The 17,991-nt window shown below is 44.7% G+C and overlaps 1 protein-coding gene across 3 annotated transcripts in view; it reads left to right on the plus strand.

The window, feature by feature from the left end:
- The window catches only part of TBCK (TBC1 domain containing kinase), a 733,906-nt gene that overhangs the window by 382,278 nt on the left and 333,637 nt on the right, over positions 1-17,991 (plus strand). For all 3 annotated transcript variants that reach the window (XM_063919248.1, XM_063919252.1, XM_063919243.1), the window contains one exon: positions 259-431. In XM_063919248.1, the coding sequence (XP_063775318.1) occupies positions 259-431 (173 nt within the window). The remainder of the gene's footprint in view (positions 1-258; positions 432-17,991) is intronic.

Raw genomic sequence — 17,991 nt, forward strand, 5'->3', positions numbered from 1 at the left:
TAAAACTTTTTCACAGCACTATCTATCTATCTATATATATATATATATATATATATATATATATATATATATACGTACACAGTATATAGTCTGTGGAATTCACTATTGTAAGTACTGTATCTAATACTCTAAATGAACATCAGAAAAGGTATTAATAATTATATATGGTAAAGAAGATAGTGTAACATATTTGAATATTTTTATGTGTTTATATTATGATCACTAATGAGTAACAGTGGTCTTTCTATTTTTTCACAGAAATTGATATTGAGCGATGTGTGCGAGAGTCAATTAATCTCTTTTGCTGGACGCCAAAGAGTGCTACATACAGGCAACATGCACAGACACCAAAGCAGGCTAGCGACCACAGCATGAGCAGACCTCCAGGTAGCTTCAGCGTTGAATACCAGGACACCCCCAAGAATGACTTGGTATGTTCGGTGAACAGTGGCCATTTTGTCCAATTGTTATGGTTTTTTTAAGCAACACAATTGTTTTATAATAAAAGGCTAACGCTGCTCCTCAGCTCTATGGGGGAATTCAAGTGTTTTGCGCATCGGCAGCCACTAGATGTCACTCGACGGAACAATTCAAGTGTTGCTCTGTTTGGGCGCGTACAGCCGCCGATGCTGACATTACTGTCATTTTGACAGGCTGGTAACTACCTTCCTTGTATTAGCTACATTCTCCATAATAATAATAATAATAATTTTGGCAATCTCTATGAAGCACACTCACTCCTCAGTGCTGTGGATGGTGTCCCCCCCCCCCCCCCCCTGGTGTTCGCATACACAGTTCCTTAGTGCTGCGGATGGTCCTCCTTTTGTGTGTACAGTATACACAACTCCTTAGTGCCTCAGTGCTGTGGATGGTCTCCTTCCCGGTGTGCACATACACAGCACCTTACTGCATCAGTAATGCGGATGGTCCCGTCCCCCCCCCCTCCCGGTCTACACCACACAGCGCCTCATTTTTCCAGAAGGACCCCCCAGTGTGCGCTTATACAACGTCTTAGTGCCTCAGTCAGTGCTGTGGATAGTCCCCCAAGTGTGTGCATACACAGCACCTTAATGCCTCAGTGCTGCGCATGGTCCCCCTCGGTGTGCGCATACACAGAGCTTTAGTGCCTCAGTGCTGTGGATGGTCCCCCTTGGTGTGCGCATACACAGAGCTTTAGTGCCTCAGTGCTGTGGATGGTCCCCCTTGGTGTGCGCATACACAGAGCATTAGTGCCTCAGTGCTGTGGATGGTCCCCCTTGGTGTGCGCATACACAGAGCCTTAGTGCCTCAGTGCTGTGGATGGTCCCCCTTGGTGTGCGCATACACAGAGCCTTAGTGCTGTGGATGGTCCCCCTTGGTGTGCGCATACACAGAGCATTAGTGCCTCAGTGCTGTGGTTGGTCCCCCTTGGTGTGCGCATACACAGAGCCTTAGTGCCTCAGTGCTGTGGATGGTCCCCCTTGGTGTGCGCATACACAGAGCATTAGTGCCTCAGTGCTGTGGATGGTCCCCCTTGGTGTGCGCATACACAGAGCATTAGTGCCTCAGTGCTGTGGATGGTCCCCCTTGGTGTGCGCATACACAGAGCCTTAGTGCCTCAGTGCTGTGGATGGTCCCCCTTGGTGTGCGCATACACAGAGCCTTAGTGCCTCAGTGCTGTGGATGGTCCCCCTTGGTGTGCGCATACACAGAGCCTTAGTGCCTCAGTGCTGTGGATGGTCCCCCTTGGTGTGCGCATACACAGAGCATTAGTGCCTCAGTGCTGTGGTTGGTCCCCCTTGGTGTGCGCATACACAGAGCCTTAGTGCCTCAGTGCTGTGGATGGTCCCCCTTGGTGTGCGCATACACAGAGCATTAGTGCCTCAGTGCTGTGGATGGTCCCCCTTGGTGTGCGCATACACAGAAGAATCTGAAGAGGTGCACTGTGCAAAAATGTAACCATCTTAAAAACGTCTAGCAAAGTCCTTCATTAAAATAATGTATTCATTGTTTCTCCACAAATACATGTTTAGTGAGGGGACGTGTAATTTTTGTGTGCGCAAAGCTTTTTATTACATTGACAAGAAATATGCTGCTCTGCCAAATTGCAGCATAGGGCTACAAAATGTATCATATTTAAAGAGTTGGATGGGACCTTGATTGATAGTTTGGAGCTGGCACTAACATTCAAGTTCTTTTGTAGTGTGAAAATGGCTGTGGTCTCCTTGCTAGGTCATACTCTTCATCTATGTATAGATTCACTGAGACATACCTAAGATGTGACCCAGGTGTCTGGGAATTAGCCACTATTAGAGGTAGGTGGCAAGGAAATTTAGGATTATTGTTACACAACCTCTCACTTATTCTGTGTTCAGATATCTACTGTAACTGGAACACTGACAATGTGATGTACTAAGGTGTTCACAGTGCATCTAGTTTAATAGTTCATTGCTTCCCTGGTTTTTAATAGAATAAATAACATTCTCAATGTATCGCTGTTTGTGTTACCATCAGCAGGATTGAGAATTCCCATGCCAGCAGTGTTCACAGGCATTTTGTTATAAACACCAGCTATAGAGGTGTCCTTATACATCTTTGCTGCAGTTGTGCCAAACAGACCCTCTTGGCACGGCAGGTCTGTGTGACTCTGCTAGTGCCGGGCATCTTTTTTGCTGAGAATGCGTCTGTGTTGCAGCGCTATGCAACTAGGGCGCACCAGGAGACTGTTCTGATTCATTTGATATGCAACATTTGTATATCTGTGCGTAACTACTCTGGATCTGCATATGAAATGCTAAGATGCAACGGCCGTGGCTTTTTTGCTATGCCAAGTTCTATTTCAATTCATATACAGACTCAATCGGACACAGATATAACAAGTGTCGCTTATCAAATTAGCACAGTTTCCCTGTGTGTCCTAGACGCATTGCTTTGCAGTTATGCCGCATTTTCGGCAAAAAAGGTTCCTGATGCTAGCAGACTTGCATGGGACCTATCAGCTTACTTACACCAGGCATCCTCCTCTGCAGGCATATTGAGACTGGATATATGAGGACACAGCTGTAGGTACACGCTATACAATTATCTGACAGATCAGCTGATAATTTTGTCATCAACCAGAGAATTGTATAATGTGTACGCACATGTAATCTCCATTTCTCCTTCGTCCTAGAGGATGCTGGGCACTCCAAAAGGACCATGGGGTATAGACGGGATCCGCAGGAGACATGGGCACTTTAAGACTTTAAATGGGTGTGAACTGGCTCCTCCCTCTATGCCCCTCCTCCAGACCTCAGTTAGATTCTGTGCCCAGAGAGACTGGACACACACTAGGGGAGCTCTACAGAGTTTCTCTAAAAAAGACTTTGTTAGGTTTATTAATTTCAGGGAGCACTGCTGGCAACAGGCTCCCTGCTTCGTGGGACTGAGGGGAGAGAAGCAGACCTACTTCTGTGAGTTAAGGGCTCTGCTTCTTAGGCTACTGGACACCATTAGCTCCAGAGGGTCTGATCACTTGGTATAGCCTAGCTGCTCGTTCCCGGAGCCGCGCCGCCGTCCCCTTCACAGAGCCAGAAGAGAGAAGCCGGGTGAGTAACCGAAGCAAAGAAGACTTCAGTGAAGGCGGCAGAAGACATCAGTCTCGGAGGTGCCGCGCAGCGGTCGCGCTGCGCGCCATTGCTCCCACACACCAACGGCACGGCTTGGGCGCAGGGGGGGGGGGGCGCCCTGGGCAGCAATAGGGCCTCAGATATACCTGGCAAAAGTACATACAGTGCAGGGGCACTGTATACTACCCCCGCCAGTATAAATAAATAGCGGGACCTAAGCGCGCCAGTACAGGGGCGGGGCTTGGTCCTCCCAGCTCTAATCAGCGCCATTTTATCTCCACAGTAAAGCTGCATGAGACGCTGGCCCTGACCACCTCCACTTCTGTGACAAGTAACAGGTTGCTAAACGGGGGGGTTGGCACAGCAAAATTGGTGTTGATTATTGTCATTAAAAGCGCTGTCAGGTCGGGGGCATTTTATATATAACCAAACATGGAGACAATCCATGGAAGATGCTTTATCCCAAACGCAGGCTCCCTCAGGGTCACAGAAACGTCCGTTTACCCAATTAGCAGACACTAATACTGACACAGATTCGGATTCCAGTGTCGACTATGGTGATGCCAGGTTGAATCCTAAACTGGCTAAGAGCATTCAATACATGATTGTGGCAATAAAAGAAGTGTTGCATATCTCGGAAGAAAGAAAGCTCCGGTAACGTTTCCTCCCCCTCATGAACTGAACACTCTTTTTGAAAAGGCTTGGGAAGTTCCTGACAAAAAGTTGCTGATTCCCAAGAGAATTATTATGGCATACCCGTTTCCCTCTGAGGATAGGAAAAGGTGGGAGTCGACCCCCAATGTGGACAAGGCTCTAGCACGGTTGTCCAAAAAGGTGGCGCTTCCGTCCCCTGACACGGCGGCCCTCAAAGATCCTGCGGATTGTAAGCAGGAAACTACTTTGAAATCTATTTATGTCACTACGGGTACACTGCTCAGACCTGCAGTAGCATCGGCATGGGTGAGTAGTGCAATTAAGAAGTAGGCAGATAACTTATCATCTGACTTGGACACCCTGGATAAGGATAGCGTTCTTTTGACCCTGGGTCATATCCGGGACGCTGAAGTCTATCTAAGGGAGGCTGCGAGAGATATTGGACTCTTGGGATCAAGGGCCAATGCCATGGCAATCTCGGCTAGGAGAGCATTATGGACTCATCAATGGAATGGTGATGCTGACTCTAAGAGGGCTATGGAGGCGCTGCCGTACAAAGGTGGTGTTTTGTTTGGTGAGGGCCTCGCGGACCTGGTATCTACAGCTACCGCGGGTAAGTCGTCTTTTCTACCTTTTGTCCCTCCACAGCAAAAGAAAACGCCTCAGTATCAGATGCAGTCCTTTCGGTCTAGTAAATTAAAAAAAGGACGAGGGTCCTCCTTCCTTACTGCTAGAGGTAAGGGATGGGGAAAAAGATCACCGGCTGTGGCAAGCTCCCAGGAGCAGAAGTCCTCCCCGGCTTCTGCCAAGTCCACCGCATGACGTTGGGACTCCGCTGTGGGAGTCCGCACAGGTGGGGGCTCGTCTTCAACTCTTCAGTCGGGTTGGGGCTCACTTAGGCCTGGATCCTTGGGTACTGGAAATTGTGGCCCAAGGATACAAACTGGAGTTTCAGACGTGCCTCCCCACCGATTTTTCAAATCAACCTTGCCAGCTTCTCTTCCGGAAAGGGAAGTGGTGTGCGCTGCAATACAAAAAACTGTGTCAACAGCAAGTCATTGTCACAGTACCCCCGTCACATCGGGGAGAAGGGTATTATTCAAGTCTGTTCATGGTCCCAAAGCCGGATGGCTTGGTCAGACCGATTCTGAATTTAAAATCCCTCAATCTATATTTGAAAAGATTAAAATTCAAGATGGAATCTCTCCAAGTAGTGATTTCCAGTCTGGAAGGGGTGGATTTTATGGTGTCAGTCGACATAAAGGATGCTTACCTACATGTCCCCATATATCCTCCACATCAGGCTTACCTGAGGTTTGCGGTTCAGGATTCTCATTACCAATTTCAGATGTTGCCATTTGGTCTTTCCACGGCCCCGAGGATTTTCACCAAAGTAATGGTGGAAATGATGGTGCTCCTGCGCAAGCAGGGTGTCACAATTATCCCGTACTTGGACGATCTCCTCATAAAGGCGAGATCGACGGAGCAGTTACTAAAAAACGTTGCGCTCTCCCTGACAGTTCTGCAGCAACATGGTTGGCTCCTAAATTTTCCAAAGTCACAGTTGATTCCGACAACAAAGATGGTGGCGACCTACGAGGCCATCCCGTTTGGCAGGTTCCGTGCCAAAGTTTTTCAGTGGGACCTGTTGGACAAGGGGTCCGGGTCTCACCTACACATGCACCGGAAGATAAGCCTGTCTCCCAAGGCCAGGATTTCTCTCCTGTGGTGGCTTAAAAGTTCTCACCTTCTAGAGGGACGCAGGTTCGGGATCCAAGATTGGGTCCTAGTAACCACGGATGCAAGTCTTAGAGGTTGGGGAGCAGTCACACAGGGAAAAAATTTCCAGGCGAAATGGTCAAGCCAGGAGGCTTGTCTGCACATAAACATTCTGGAACTAAGGGCCATCTACAACGGCCTTCTGCAAGCAGAACATCTTCGCGGCCTGCCCGTCCTGATTCAGTCGGACAACATAACAGCAGTGGCGCACATAAACCGCCAGGGCGGAACACAGAGCAGAAAAACAGGCAAGCGCTCTGTCGGCAGTCTTCATTCCAGGCGTGGACAACTGTGAAGCAGACTTCCTCAGCAGACACGATCTCCATCCAGTAGAGTGGGGTCTTCATCAAGAGGTCTTTGCAGAAGTGACAAGTTGTTGGGGAATTCCTCAAATAGACATGATGGCGTCTTGCCTCATCAAGAAACTTCAGACATACTGTTCCAGGTCGAGGGACCCTCAAGCAGTAGCAGTGGATGCTCTCGTGACACCGTGGGTGTATCAGTCGGTCTATGTGTTCCCTCCACTTCCACTCATCCCAAAGGTGATACGGATCTTAAGAAGAACAAGGGTTCAGGTGATACTCGTTGTTCCAGATTGGCCACGGAGGGCCTGGTATCCGGATCTTCAGGAACTACTCATAGAAGATCCCTGGCCTCTTCCTCTACGAGAGGATCTGTTACAGCAAGGGCTGTGCGTGTTCCAAGACTTACCGCAGTTGCGTTTGACGGCGTGGCGGTTGAACACGGAATCCTAGCACGAAAGGGTAATCCCGGTGAGGTCATCCCCACTCTGCTGAAAGCTAGGAAGGAGGTAACCGCGAAGCATTACCACCGTATTTGGAGAAAATATGTGTCTTGGTGTGAATCCAAGAAGGCTCCTACGGAAGAATTTCAGCTGGGTCGGTTTCTCCATTTCTTACAAGCAGGTGTGGATGCGGGCCTGAAGTTAGGCTCCATTAAAGTGCAGATTTCTGCTTTATCAATTTTCTATCAAAGGGAATTGGTCTCACTTCCAGAAGTACAGACTTTTATGAAAGGAGTGCTGCACATCCAACCTCCATTTGTGCCCCCAGTGGCACCATGGGACCTTAACGTGGTGTTACTGTTCCTTAGGTCACATTGGTTTGAACCTTTACAAACGGTTGAGTTGAAATTTCTCACTTGGAAAGTGGTCATGCTATTGGCCTTGGCGTCCGCTAGGCGGGTGTCGGAATTGGCGGCTTTGTCTCAGAAAAGCCCCTATTTGATTTTCCACGAGGATAGAGCAGAGTTGAGAACTCGCATGAACCAACCTATTGTGGTACCTGTGGCTACTGCAGCCTTAGCTGATTCAAAGTCTCTCGATGTGGTCAGAGCTTTAAAAACTTATGTTGCCAGAATGGCTCGTATTAGGAAAACAGAGGCTCTGTTTGTCCTGTACGCTTCCAACAAGATTGGGGCTCCTGCTTCTAAGCAGACTATTGCACGCTGGATCTGTAGTGTGATTGGACATGCTCATTCATTCTACGGCTGGATTGCCTTTACTGAAATCGGTGAAGTACCATTCTACCAGGAAGGTGGGCTCATCTTGGGCGGCTGCCCTGGGAGTCTCGGCGCTACAACTTTGCCGAGCAGCTACTTGGTCGGGTTCAAACACTTTTGCAAAATTCTACAAAATTCTACAAGTTTGATACCCTGGCTGATGAGGACCTCATGTTTGCTCAATCGGTGCTGCAGAGTCATCCGCACTCTCCCGCCCGGTCTGGAGCTTTGGTATAGACCCCATGGTCCTTTTGGAGTCCCCAGCATCCTCTAGGACGAAGGAGAAAATAGGATTTTAATACCTACCGGTAAATCCTTTTCTCTTAGTCCGTAGAGGATGCTGGGCGCCCGTCCCAGTGCGGACTCTATCTGCAGTACTTATTCCTAGTTATTGCTTTTGTTGCACAAAGGTTGTGTTTTGGTTTTAATCAGCCTGTTGCTGATTTTTTGGTTCACGCTGTTAACTGGTCTAGTTAAATGCCATGTTGTACGGTGTGTTGTGGTGTGAGCTGGTATGTATCTCACCCTTGGTTAACAAAAATCCTTTTCCTCAAAATGTCCGTCTCCCTGGGCACAGTTCCTATAACTGAGGTATGGAGGAGGCGCATAGAGGGAAATCCAGTTCACACCCATTTAAAGTCTTAAAGTGCCCATGTCTCCTGCGGATCCCGTCTATACCCCATGGTCCTTTTGGAGTCCCCAGCATCCTCTACAGACTAAGAGAAAAGGATTTACCGGTAGGTATTAAAATCCTATTTTATCGCATATAATCTGTCTCATTGCATAAATAGATCTTCAATCATGCTTTAAAGATTAGATAAATCTGGCCATGCTATGGTCTGATGACCGACTTGTGGACAGATCTTCCAATAGTTGTCTATGTAAATATTCCTTCCGATTTTTTAGCACAGATAAATAGGATTGAAAGGAAGATTTGTATAGATTGTATACAGATACAATGTTTCCTCGCAAGGAAAAATGGTGGGTTAACATCTCATCTTAAGTGAGCATTGTATAGTGTGTACCCAGCTAAAGGGAGAGATGTATCAAAACATCTAAAGAGATAAAATGGAGAAGTCAGCTACTCTTAGGGGGTCATTCCGACCTGATCGCACGCTGCCGTTTTTTGCAGAGGTCACTACTGTGCATGCGTATGCACTGCAATGCGCAGGCGCACCGTACGGGTACAAAGCGGATCGTTGCTGGGCGATGGATTTAACGAAGAATCCATTCGCACAGCTGATCGCAAGAAGATTGACAGGAAGAAGGCGTTTATGGGTGTCAACTGACCGTTTTCAGGGAGTGGTTGGAAAAACGCAGGCATGTCCAAGCGTTTGCAGGGCGGGTGTCTGACGTCAATTTCGGGACCGGACAGGCTGAAGTCATTGCAGCGGCTGAGTAAGTTCAGACCTACTCAGAAACTGCACAAACTGTTTTTGTACTGCTCGGCTACACAAGCGTTCGCACACTTGCACAGCTAAAATACACTCCCCCGTGGGAGGGCGACTATGCGTTTGCACGGCTGCAAAAAGTTACTAGCGAGAGATCAACTCGAAATGACCCCCTTATTTCATAGATGGTGCTAGATAAATGCTAGCTACAGTACAAACTGGTTCATGTTATCGGCAACGTCTCCACTTTAGAAGGATTGATACGTCTCCCTCTAAGTAGGAAAATACTTATAAAGCGATCATGAAAAGCCCTACGCTATTTTTGAGAGGATCTTTGAAGCGAGTTGGGGAAGATGATTAGCTGGTGTTAGGACATCCTTCAGTAAGGATAGGTGAGAATGATTAAAGACATGATGAGCCTGATAGTATGGAGTGAAGATGGCATGCCAACTTCTTAAAAAGAACAGGTGATTACTGGAGTAAGAGGTGTCTGGTGCTACAGCAATAATTGGAAAATAAATGTAATTGCATGTTAGGAAAGGATCCACGACCACTTTGAGTCAAATGCTAAACAAATGTATCTTATATAGTGTTCATTGTTGCACCTGTCACAACCCATGTACAGATGTGCCCTCTTACATCCTTGCTGCAGTTAAGCTGCATGGCGTGACACTGTTGTACTGAGCTTTTTTTTTTTTTTGCACCCTTTGCCGCGAAAATGCTTCTTAGATGCAATGTAATGCAATAGGACGCACAAGCAGCTTTTGCTGATTAAAATGATATGCAGCATAAATATATTCTGTGTGTGACTGCAACTGTATTTGCATACAAAAGGCTTTGCTACGGTATTTTCCTGGAAATCACTGTAACATTTAATTTCGGATGCAGATAGAGCCGTTATTACACACAGAATATAGGCTTGCTGCATATCATTTTAATCAGCAGAAGCTGCTCATTTGCCTTATTGCATTACATTGCATCTAAGGCGCATTTTTGTGGCAAAAGACGCAAAAAGAAGCTCGGCTCTACTGAGTCACACTGCACTTACGCGTTATGTGTAACGCGACTTGTAGCGCAGGGAGCAAAGTTGTAAGAGGATACATCTGTAGTTCCTCCATGGGGTATCGCTCTCTGCTGTGGTACTTCTAGCACACTCTGGTCTGTATCTCAGTGCTGAGATACAGACCACAATGTGCTAGACGCCCCAGAGCAGAAATCGATACCCCAGGCAGGAAAGAGGAACTGCACGGGTTCTCTCAGGTGCAGGGCGCTACATTGAACACGATTATATATTTGATTGCAGTGGCGGAACTAGCGAGCGGTGGGCCCATGTGCAACAAAATGCTTTGGAAACCCCACCTCCCCTCATCCCGTCCAAGTCCACCTCCTCACCTCTTGAGAAGATCTGGTGAGGGGGACCTGCAGGGCCAGGGAAATGGATACCTAGCAACAGTGTCGTAACTAGACATTTTATCACTGTGTGCAAGAAACGGCATCGGAGCCCCCCCTCCATGTAAAACAGGGACAGTGCACGCCATAGGCGCGTGCAAAAATATATAGGGGCGTGGCTTCATGGGGAAAGGGGTGTGGCCACAAAATAATACCAATTCATATAACGGTGCACAGTAGTCTCCATTATTCAAATTATGGCGCACAGTAGCACCACTACACCAGGTAGAGCCCCTTTTACACATTACGGCAGACAGCGTCCCGTTTTTACACATTACGGCAGACAGCGTCCCCCTTTTTACACATTACAGCAGACAGCGTCCCCCTTTTTACACATGAAGACAGACAGAAAGAATGTATAGATAGACAGAAAGAATAGATTATACTTACTGTCTCCGTTGGCAGTCAGGCACCTCGGTGCAGCACCTTCTGGTAGATCCCGGGCAGGGGAGACTGAGGAGGAGGGAGGGGGACTCGGGAGCCGCAGCAGCGCAGTGTGATCGGTGGAGGCGTTGCTGCAGCTGTCCCTCTCCCTCCACATAGGATGCCCGCCGCCGCTGTGTTGAGGGAAGCACATCCCAGCCTTCACAGCGGTGGACAGCCTATGTGGAAGGAGAGGGACAGCTGCAGCAGCGCCTCCACCAATTACACTGCGCTGCTGCTGCTCCCTCCTCCTCCTTCCCCCCCACCCGTGGCCGCTGCATCCCTGCTGCTCCTTTCCTCGGCGGGCGGCGGTGGCCCGCAGCACATAGCGGCATGTAATGAGTCAGTTTGACTCATTACATGCCTCTCTGGCTTTGGGCCCCTTGACAGTGGCGGGCCCCAGTGCAAGGCACCGCTTGCACTGGTGATAGTTCCGCCATTGTTTGATTGGGTGACTACAATAATAGATCTGGTTAATGAATGGACACCACTTAAATGTTATCAAGTTTTTTTTAGTACTATTGTATACAACAGATTTTACAGGCGTTAAGGTGTTGTAGTCAATGGCTTAGGCTTCATTTTTGGGTCATATATTGTCTTGAATATTATTTAGTAAGATGGTCTGCAAGAAAAGTGATGTATTTATAGAGGTTTACAGAAATAGTGGAACTAATCAAAATCTTAGTTAATGCATGTAACAGGCAATTCAGTTGCAGAAAATAATTACAAATAGTAATGTACTGTTAATAGCAACAGATAGATACACATATATTTGCTAACAGAGGAAAACAAACTACAAGCTTTAGTTTCAAATCTTGATGAGATCTGTACAGTACCATGAATAATTCTGGAGACCATCTCCAAAAAGACACTAATATACTAGAATCAGTTTAGAGAAAGGGTGCAGAAAAAATGAAAGGATAACTTTGACCAAATAAAAAAAATTGTGGGTTGCTTTTTATAATCTAGCACCCAGGAATGTATTTTTGGATAGAAAACTCCTTCAAATAACAAAATATACACTTCAGTGGAGAGAAGGGACAGATGAGATATAATTAAAACTTTGAAATACATTCCGGGTAACGGCAGAGTCTCAGAAGGCAGCAAGTTTAAACAAAAAGACAGCCATGTATATTTATTAAAGAGCGAAAAGTACTTTCTGTCTAACAAAGGATTATCACCAGGCTTCTCCGGTGAAAGTTTCCCCAGACAAAGCACTACTACCATCCACAGTACATCTTTTGCTATCGCCAGATGAATGTATTTTTTTTTATACCGAAGCTTTATATATATATATATATATATATATATATATATATATATGCAGTGATAGATCGGCACTCACGTTACTGTCCCATAGAAATGCTCAGGTGCCCTCCTTAAGTCAATCAGACTCCATCATAACGCACAAGAAGGCGGCACTCACAAGGCTTCCAATGGATGAATAATGAGACGGACAGCGTCAATAGTTCAACGTTTCAGTCTTGAAAAAAGTCCATTAAGACTGAAACGTTGAACTATTGACGCTGTCCGTCTCATTATTCATCCACTGGAAGCCTTGTGAGTGCCGCCTTCTTGTGCGTTGTGTATATATATATATATATATATATATATATATATATATATATATATATATATATGTGTCTATAACATTTATTTATTTCAATTCATACGTGAACCAGCAATTCCAAGTCGCACCTGTTGTGGTCCAAAAACAATGGCCAGCCTCTTAACATGGCCAGCCAGTATTGTTGGGCAGCTTGCAGCTGCTTCAGTGACATTTTAATGAAAAATTGCAGTTATAATTGATTTTATAACACTGCAATAAGCAGTGATAGAAAATCGCTGTTAACGCAGCATATTAATTAAAATCTACTCGATTGTCTGAAATGGGAGGGAGAGGTAATGATAGGTAACTTTAGAAGAAGCACTCCCTTGCTGTAAAACCATCAGAGGTAGGGATTTATACAGTTAAAACATTCACATGTGCATGTCACATTTATAATGACTTGAAACTTATTCCACTTAGTCTACCATCCAACTAAATAATTAAAATGCTCACAATTTTATAAAATTACAAAAAGTTGATGAGACAGGATATGTTTAAAGTTTTTTTTTTCTCTGCAAAATAACTTTTTTGGTGGCTTGGAGCTGACTGTACTGCCATATATTTTTAATGGGAGATTTTCCACCCATCCACGTGGCACACATTTCCAAACACAGTCTGTGCAATGGAATAAAAGTTTCTCACACAACAAAAAAAAGTATAATTAAAAAGAAATTGTAGCAGAAAGGGTTTTTTTTTGGCAATAAATGGGGAATTAGAGAGATACTGTAGGTGCACACGTTAGCAGTTGTATATAAGCTGAACTTAATTGTTCAAACATCTTTTCCAATTCTTTGTACCTCAATGCCTAAGTAATTTTTATTTTTTTGTGCCCTGTCCTGCCAAGTTAACCTTTACTGGGATGGACAAACACCATCCCTGGATCCTTGGCAACATTTCATCTCCTCAATGACTCTTAAGGAGTGTTAGTTTTGAAGGTACTACAGTTTAACTATCTGCCCTTATTACATGTTTGCCTTTTGAGTGTTTTATTACATTGGTCAAAACTGTGCCTAAAAAGTGTTTTCTGTAAAAGTGCTTCAGCTGGAGAATTCAACCTTAAATGCTCCTTCTCCACTCCAGAGGTCTTATTTATATAAGTGCAGCACTACAATGCATTTGGCAAGGAACATCTCAGATCCAGTATATAACTTCTCGTATTGGCTGGTGCTAACTTTTGGCCCACAGATCCATGCGTCATCCATAAAAAGGGAACATTTGTTCTAAAATAAGCTGATACTTTGCAAGAAACTTACTGAGTATATGTCTATAATAACAAAGGAAACAGTGCACGTTATGTAATGTTTTCACAGGACTTGAAGAATAGTTGTGCTGTATTGTGTGCTATTGACTGACTTTGCATAGCCAGACAGTAGAACAATCTGCTCTGCAAAACTGTCTACAGATGAAATAACTAGAGCTTCTATAATGACCTTGAATAGATCCACAAAACTGCACAATGGAAGTAGGCAAACTTTAAAATGAATTTGGAAGTGGTTATAAGACAGAAAATGGCCAAGAGCATCTGAGGAATGTAAGATATTTCTACTTGTGCAGATAAGATGGAATTCTAGGATGTTTGGGCATTGCCTACTAATCATCATGACTGGCTGCAGTATGAAACATAGGATTTGTTGTCATGGCAGATAAGAACCACTTGATCCATCTAGTCTGCCCCTTTTTTTTATCCTTTAGGTAATCTCAACCGTTTTTGTGCCTTGGTTCTTTGTAAGGATATTCATATGCCTATCCTAAGCATGTTTAAAATGCTCTACTGACTTAGACACCTCTGACAGTAGGCTATTCCACTTATCCACTACCCTTTCTGTGAAGTCATTTTTCCTTAAACTTCCCCTGAACGTACCTCCCTCCAGTTTCCTAAATGGTCTTATTCTGAAGATACTGTGCATAAAGCAAAAACATATATACTGTATTTCAGCTTTCTGGTTAGAATCCTATCAACAATCTGTCCTAAAGCAGCAATCACACATGGAACTTTAGTTTTCCTTTTAAAAAACATCAGATATCTGGCACTCGCTTATAGAAAAGGAGATACCTCTTCCCATTGTCCTCTGATTGAGTCATGGAGATAAGTGGAAGCAGTTAATAACTGCATTGGCACGAGAATAAACATAGTATCGGACAAGTTTGAAGGAGAAACCCAGACTTGTCCCAGTCTGTACTTACTCTCTGAGTGCAACTGCTTCAAGATACGCACACATTAATGTGTATGTGTACATACGCTCAGTAGCCACAGTGCTCTACTGGATTGAGATCTGATAACTGAAGACCATCGGTGCATTTTGAACTCATTGTCGTGTTTGTTGTACCAGCTAAAGATGACTATGTGACATAAGGGCCTATGTACTAAGCCTTGGCGAGAGATGAAGTACCAGTCGCCCAGCTCCTCTTATTTTTCAAATACAGTCTGTAACACGGCAGTTAGGAGCTGATTGGCTGGTAATTTATCTCTCTCCAAGTCTTAGTACATAGACCCCATGGTGTGATATTCTGCTGGAAGTAGTCAGATGGGTGGACTGTGGTAATAAATGGGTAACCATGGTCAACACCAATGCTCATGCTGTAGCTTTGAAGCAATGCTCAGTTATTATAGGGCCTAATGTGTGCCAAGAAGACATTCCCCACCCCATTCCACCTGCACCACCAGTCTGAATTTGTGTCTCAAGGCAGAGTAAATACATGGATTCATGTTGTTTAAGCCAAATTCTGATTCCACCATCTTCATGGCAAAGCAGAATTCGAGATTTATAAAACCAAGTGACGGTTTTCCAATATTTAAAATGTTTAATTTTTGTGAGCCTGTGCCCACTGTAGCCCTTTTTCTTGTTTTTAGCTGACAGGTGTGGACCTCCGCTGCAGTGCAGTAGCCTGTTTACTTTACTTTAAGGTTCTCTTCTGTATGCCACTGTTCTTAATCATGGTTATTTGGCCAGAAAAACAAAGCATTACATGAGTTATAATTCAGCAGCAGAGAATACATTCTAACAAGCCTTTTCTCAGAGCCGCTTCTACCTGATTATTTTACAAACTTCCTGTAGGAAGTGTTATTAACCGGAGGGCATCTAAGTGCAACAGCATTGTTGAATATATTTGCCATTTTGGGGAGTGCTGTCTTGGAAATCTACCCAATGTGTTTTTAGCACATTTTATGATGCATTTTAGATAAAAGATGTATATGTTTAAGATAATGCACCAGAGTGGCGATTGTAGATAATCCTCTAGAGTTTTCTGAATAAGCTCTTTAAGCTACTGAAGGCTTACTAAACATTGTATGTATTACAATATAAGCCTAAATGAATATATTTCAAGTACAAATTTGGCGTGATGTGTTTTGTCTTTACTTAGATCTCAGCAAGTTCGGCAAGTGACAAGCATGCCCTTATCTCTCCTATTTTTAAAAACTTACCCTTGATCCTAATACTCTCTCCAACTAACGACCAATCTCTCTCCTCCCCTTTGCCTTTAAACAAAACGTGAGCATATTCTTTACAGACATCTGTTTTACTTTTTTTTTTCCTTACACTTCTTGCTGGACCCATTTCAGTCTGGCTCCATCCTCTTCACCCCACTGAAGCTGCCTTCACGAAAGTCAGTTATGACCAACTTGCTGTGATACAAGGGCTACTACTCTCTGCTCATGCTTCTCAACCTCTCTGCTGCTTTTGATAAAATGGCTCCTGCAAATTCTTCAGTCCATTAGTCTACATGATACTGCCCTATCCTGCCTGTTTCCCCTCTACCTCTCTGACCGTTCCTTCTCTGTCTCCTCCCATGATTCCATTTCCCCTCACTTCTACTAACCGCATGTGTCCTTCAAATTTCTATACTTGGACCTCTTCTATTCTCCCTCCATACATCCTCTTAAGGTGAGCTCATCAGCTTTTTTTACCTCCACTATCAACTCTATGCTGATGATACTCAGATCTACATTTCCTCCCCTGCCCTCTTTCCTCATTCATATCTCCAACTGTCTCTCTGCTATCCCTTCCTGGATATCCCAGTGGTCTCTTAAACATAGCATGTCTAAGACTGAGCTGATCATCTTCCCACCATCTCGCATAACCTCACTTCCCACAATTTAACAATTGCCCTGTTTGGGACTTTTCCTTGAATCCTCCCTTTCCTTCAAACCACACATTCAGTACCTTTCACAGTCCTGCTATTTCCATCAAAATAATATTATCAGGATCAGACTGTTTCTCACCCTCAATGCTACGAAGACCCTCATCCACTCACTGGTCATATCCAGATTGGACTGTAATATCCTCCTATCTGGACTCCCTGACTTCCACCTCTCCGCACTGCAATCTGTCTTCCATGCTGCTGTCCGGCCCATCTTTCTCCCTAAACATTCTACATCTGCTTACCCTCGCCTATAAACCCTACACTGTCTCTCTTTCCCATTCAGAACCCAATTCAAGCTTCTCAAACTCGCATACAAAGTCCGTACCAAATCCTCCCCCACTTGTATCTCTGATCGTATCTCCCTTCACATTCCTGCATGCTCTCATCACTCCACAAATAAATGCAGCCTCTCCTATCTGATTGCTCCCTCTCCTGCTATCTGATTATTCCCTCCTACAGCCTTGATTTTGCCCATGCTGCTCCATATCAGACTTTCCACCATTTTACAAAACTTCAAACAGGCTCTCAAGATCCACTTCTTCATCAAAGCCATCTATCTAGCCCTCTGTCCCATGCTCTCTGTTTTCCCATCTATGTCACCCCTGTCTGTCTGCCCCTTCCTTTTAGAATGTAAGCTCTCATGAGCACGGTCCTCTTTCCTCGTGCTTTTCCGTCCCTTACTATCATCTACTCCATACTCCCTACAACGGCACCTAACCCTTGGTTGCTACAACCCTGCTGCTTATTTGAATATTATGACCGCTGATGCAGCAATGTTTATAAATGTCAAGGAGATTCTTGACAAAGATGCCAGCAGGCATTGAAACGCATTGATATGGTGACGTGGATACGTTAATCCTGATCCAGAAGCCCATTCCAGTTCCTGTGGTAGTTACCTGGGTTTCATGCGTCCCACAGGGATTGTTGATGTGATAGATGTAAAAATTATCTGGTATGGTTCAAGTCCACATTTTGTCTTTAAATCTGTTTAATAAAACACTGGCATATTACACTATGAGAAATATTTGTTTAATTGCCGAGATTGAATATGTGCAATTGGTTTTGTGCAGCTGATAACAAGGCACAAAGAAACCTTTATATGAGGACCAACTGTTATGTGCATGTAAGCGTTCATGTGAGCATTCATTTATTATATTGATGTGGTGATCCTTTATGCTATCAATGTGGTACCCTACCTGAAAAAGTGTGGGTCTATCTTGGATGTCACCCTTAAAAATTCACACCATCGTCTTGGCATATTCCATCATAACAAATTACTGTACACTATGAGAAATAAAAAAAAATTCTCCTGCAGGGTCCACAGGTTATCCACAGGATAACATTGGGATATGAGGTACTGACAGCGAATTGGCACCAAACAAAGCTTTTTCGGCCTCCCAGAATGCAACGGGCCCGTCCCTATATCCCCTCCTCC

Source organism: Pseudophryne corroboree, chromosome 1 (genome assembly GCF_028390025.1).
Source record: "Pseudophryne corroboree isolate aPseCor3 chromosome 1, aPseCor3.hap2, whole genome shotgun sequence".
Classification (NCBI taxonomy): Eukaryota; Metazoa; Chordata; class Amphibia; order Anura; family Myobatrachidae; genus Pseudophryne; species Pseudophryne corroboree.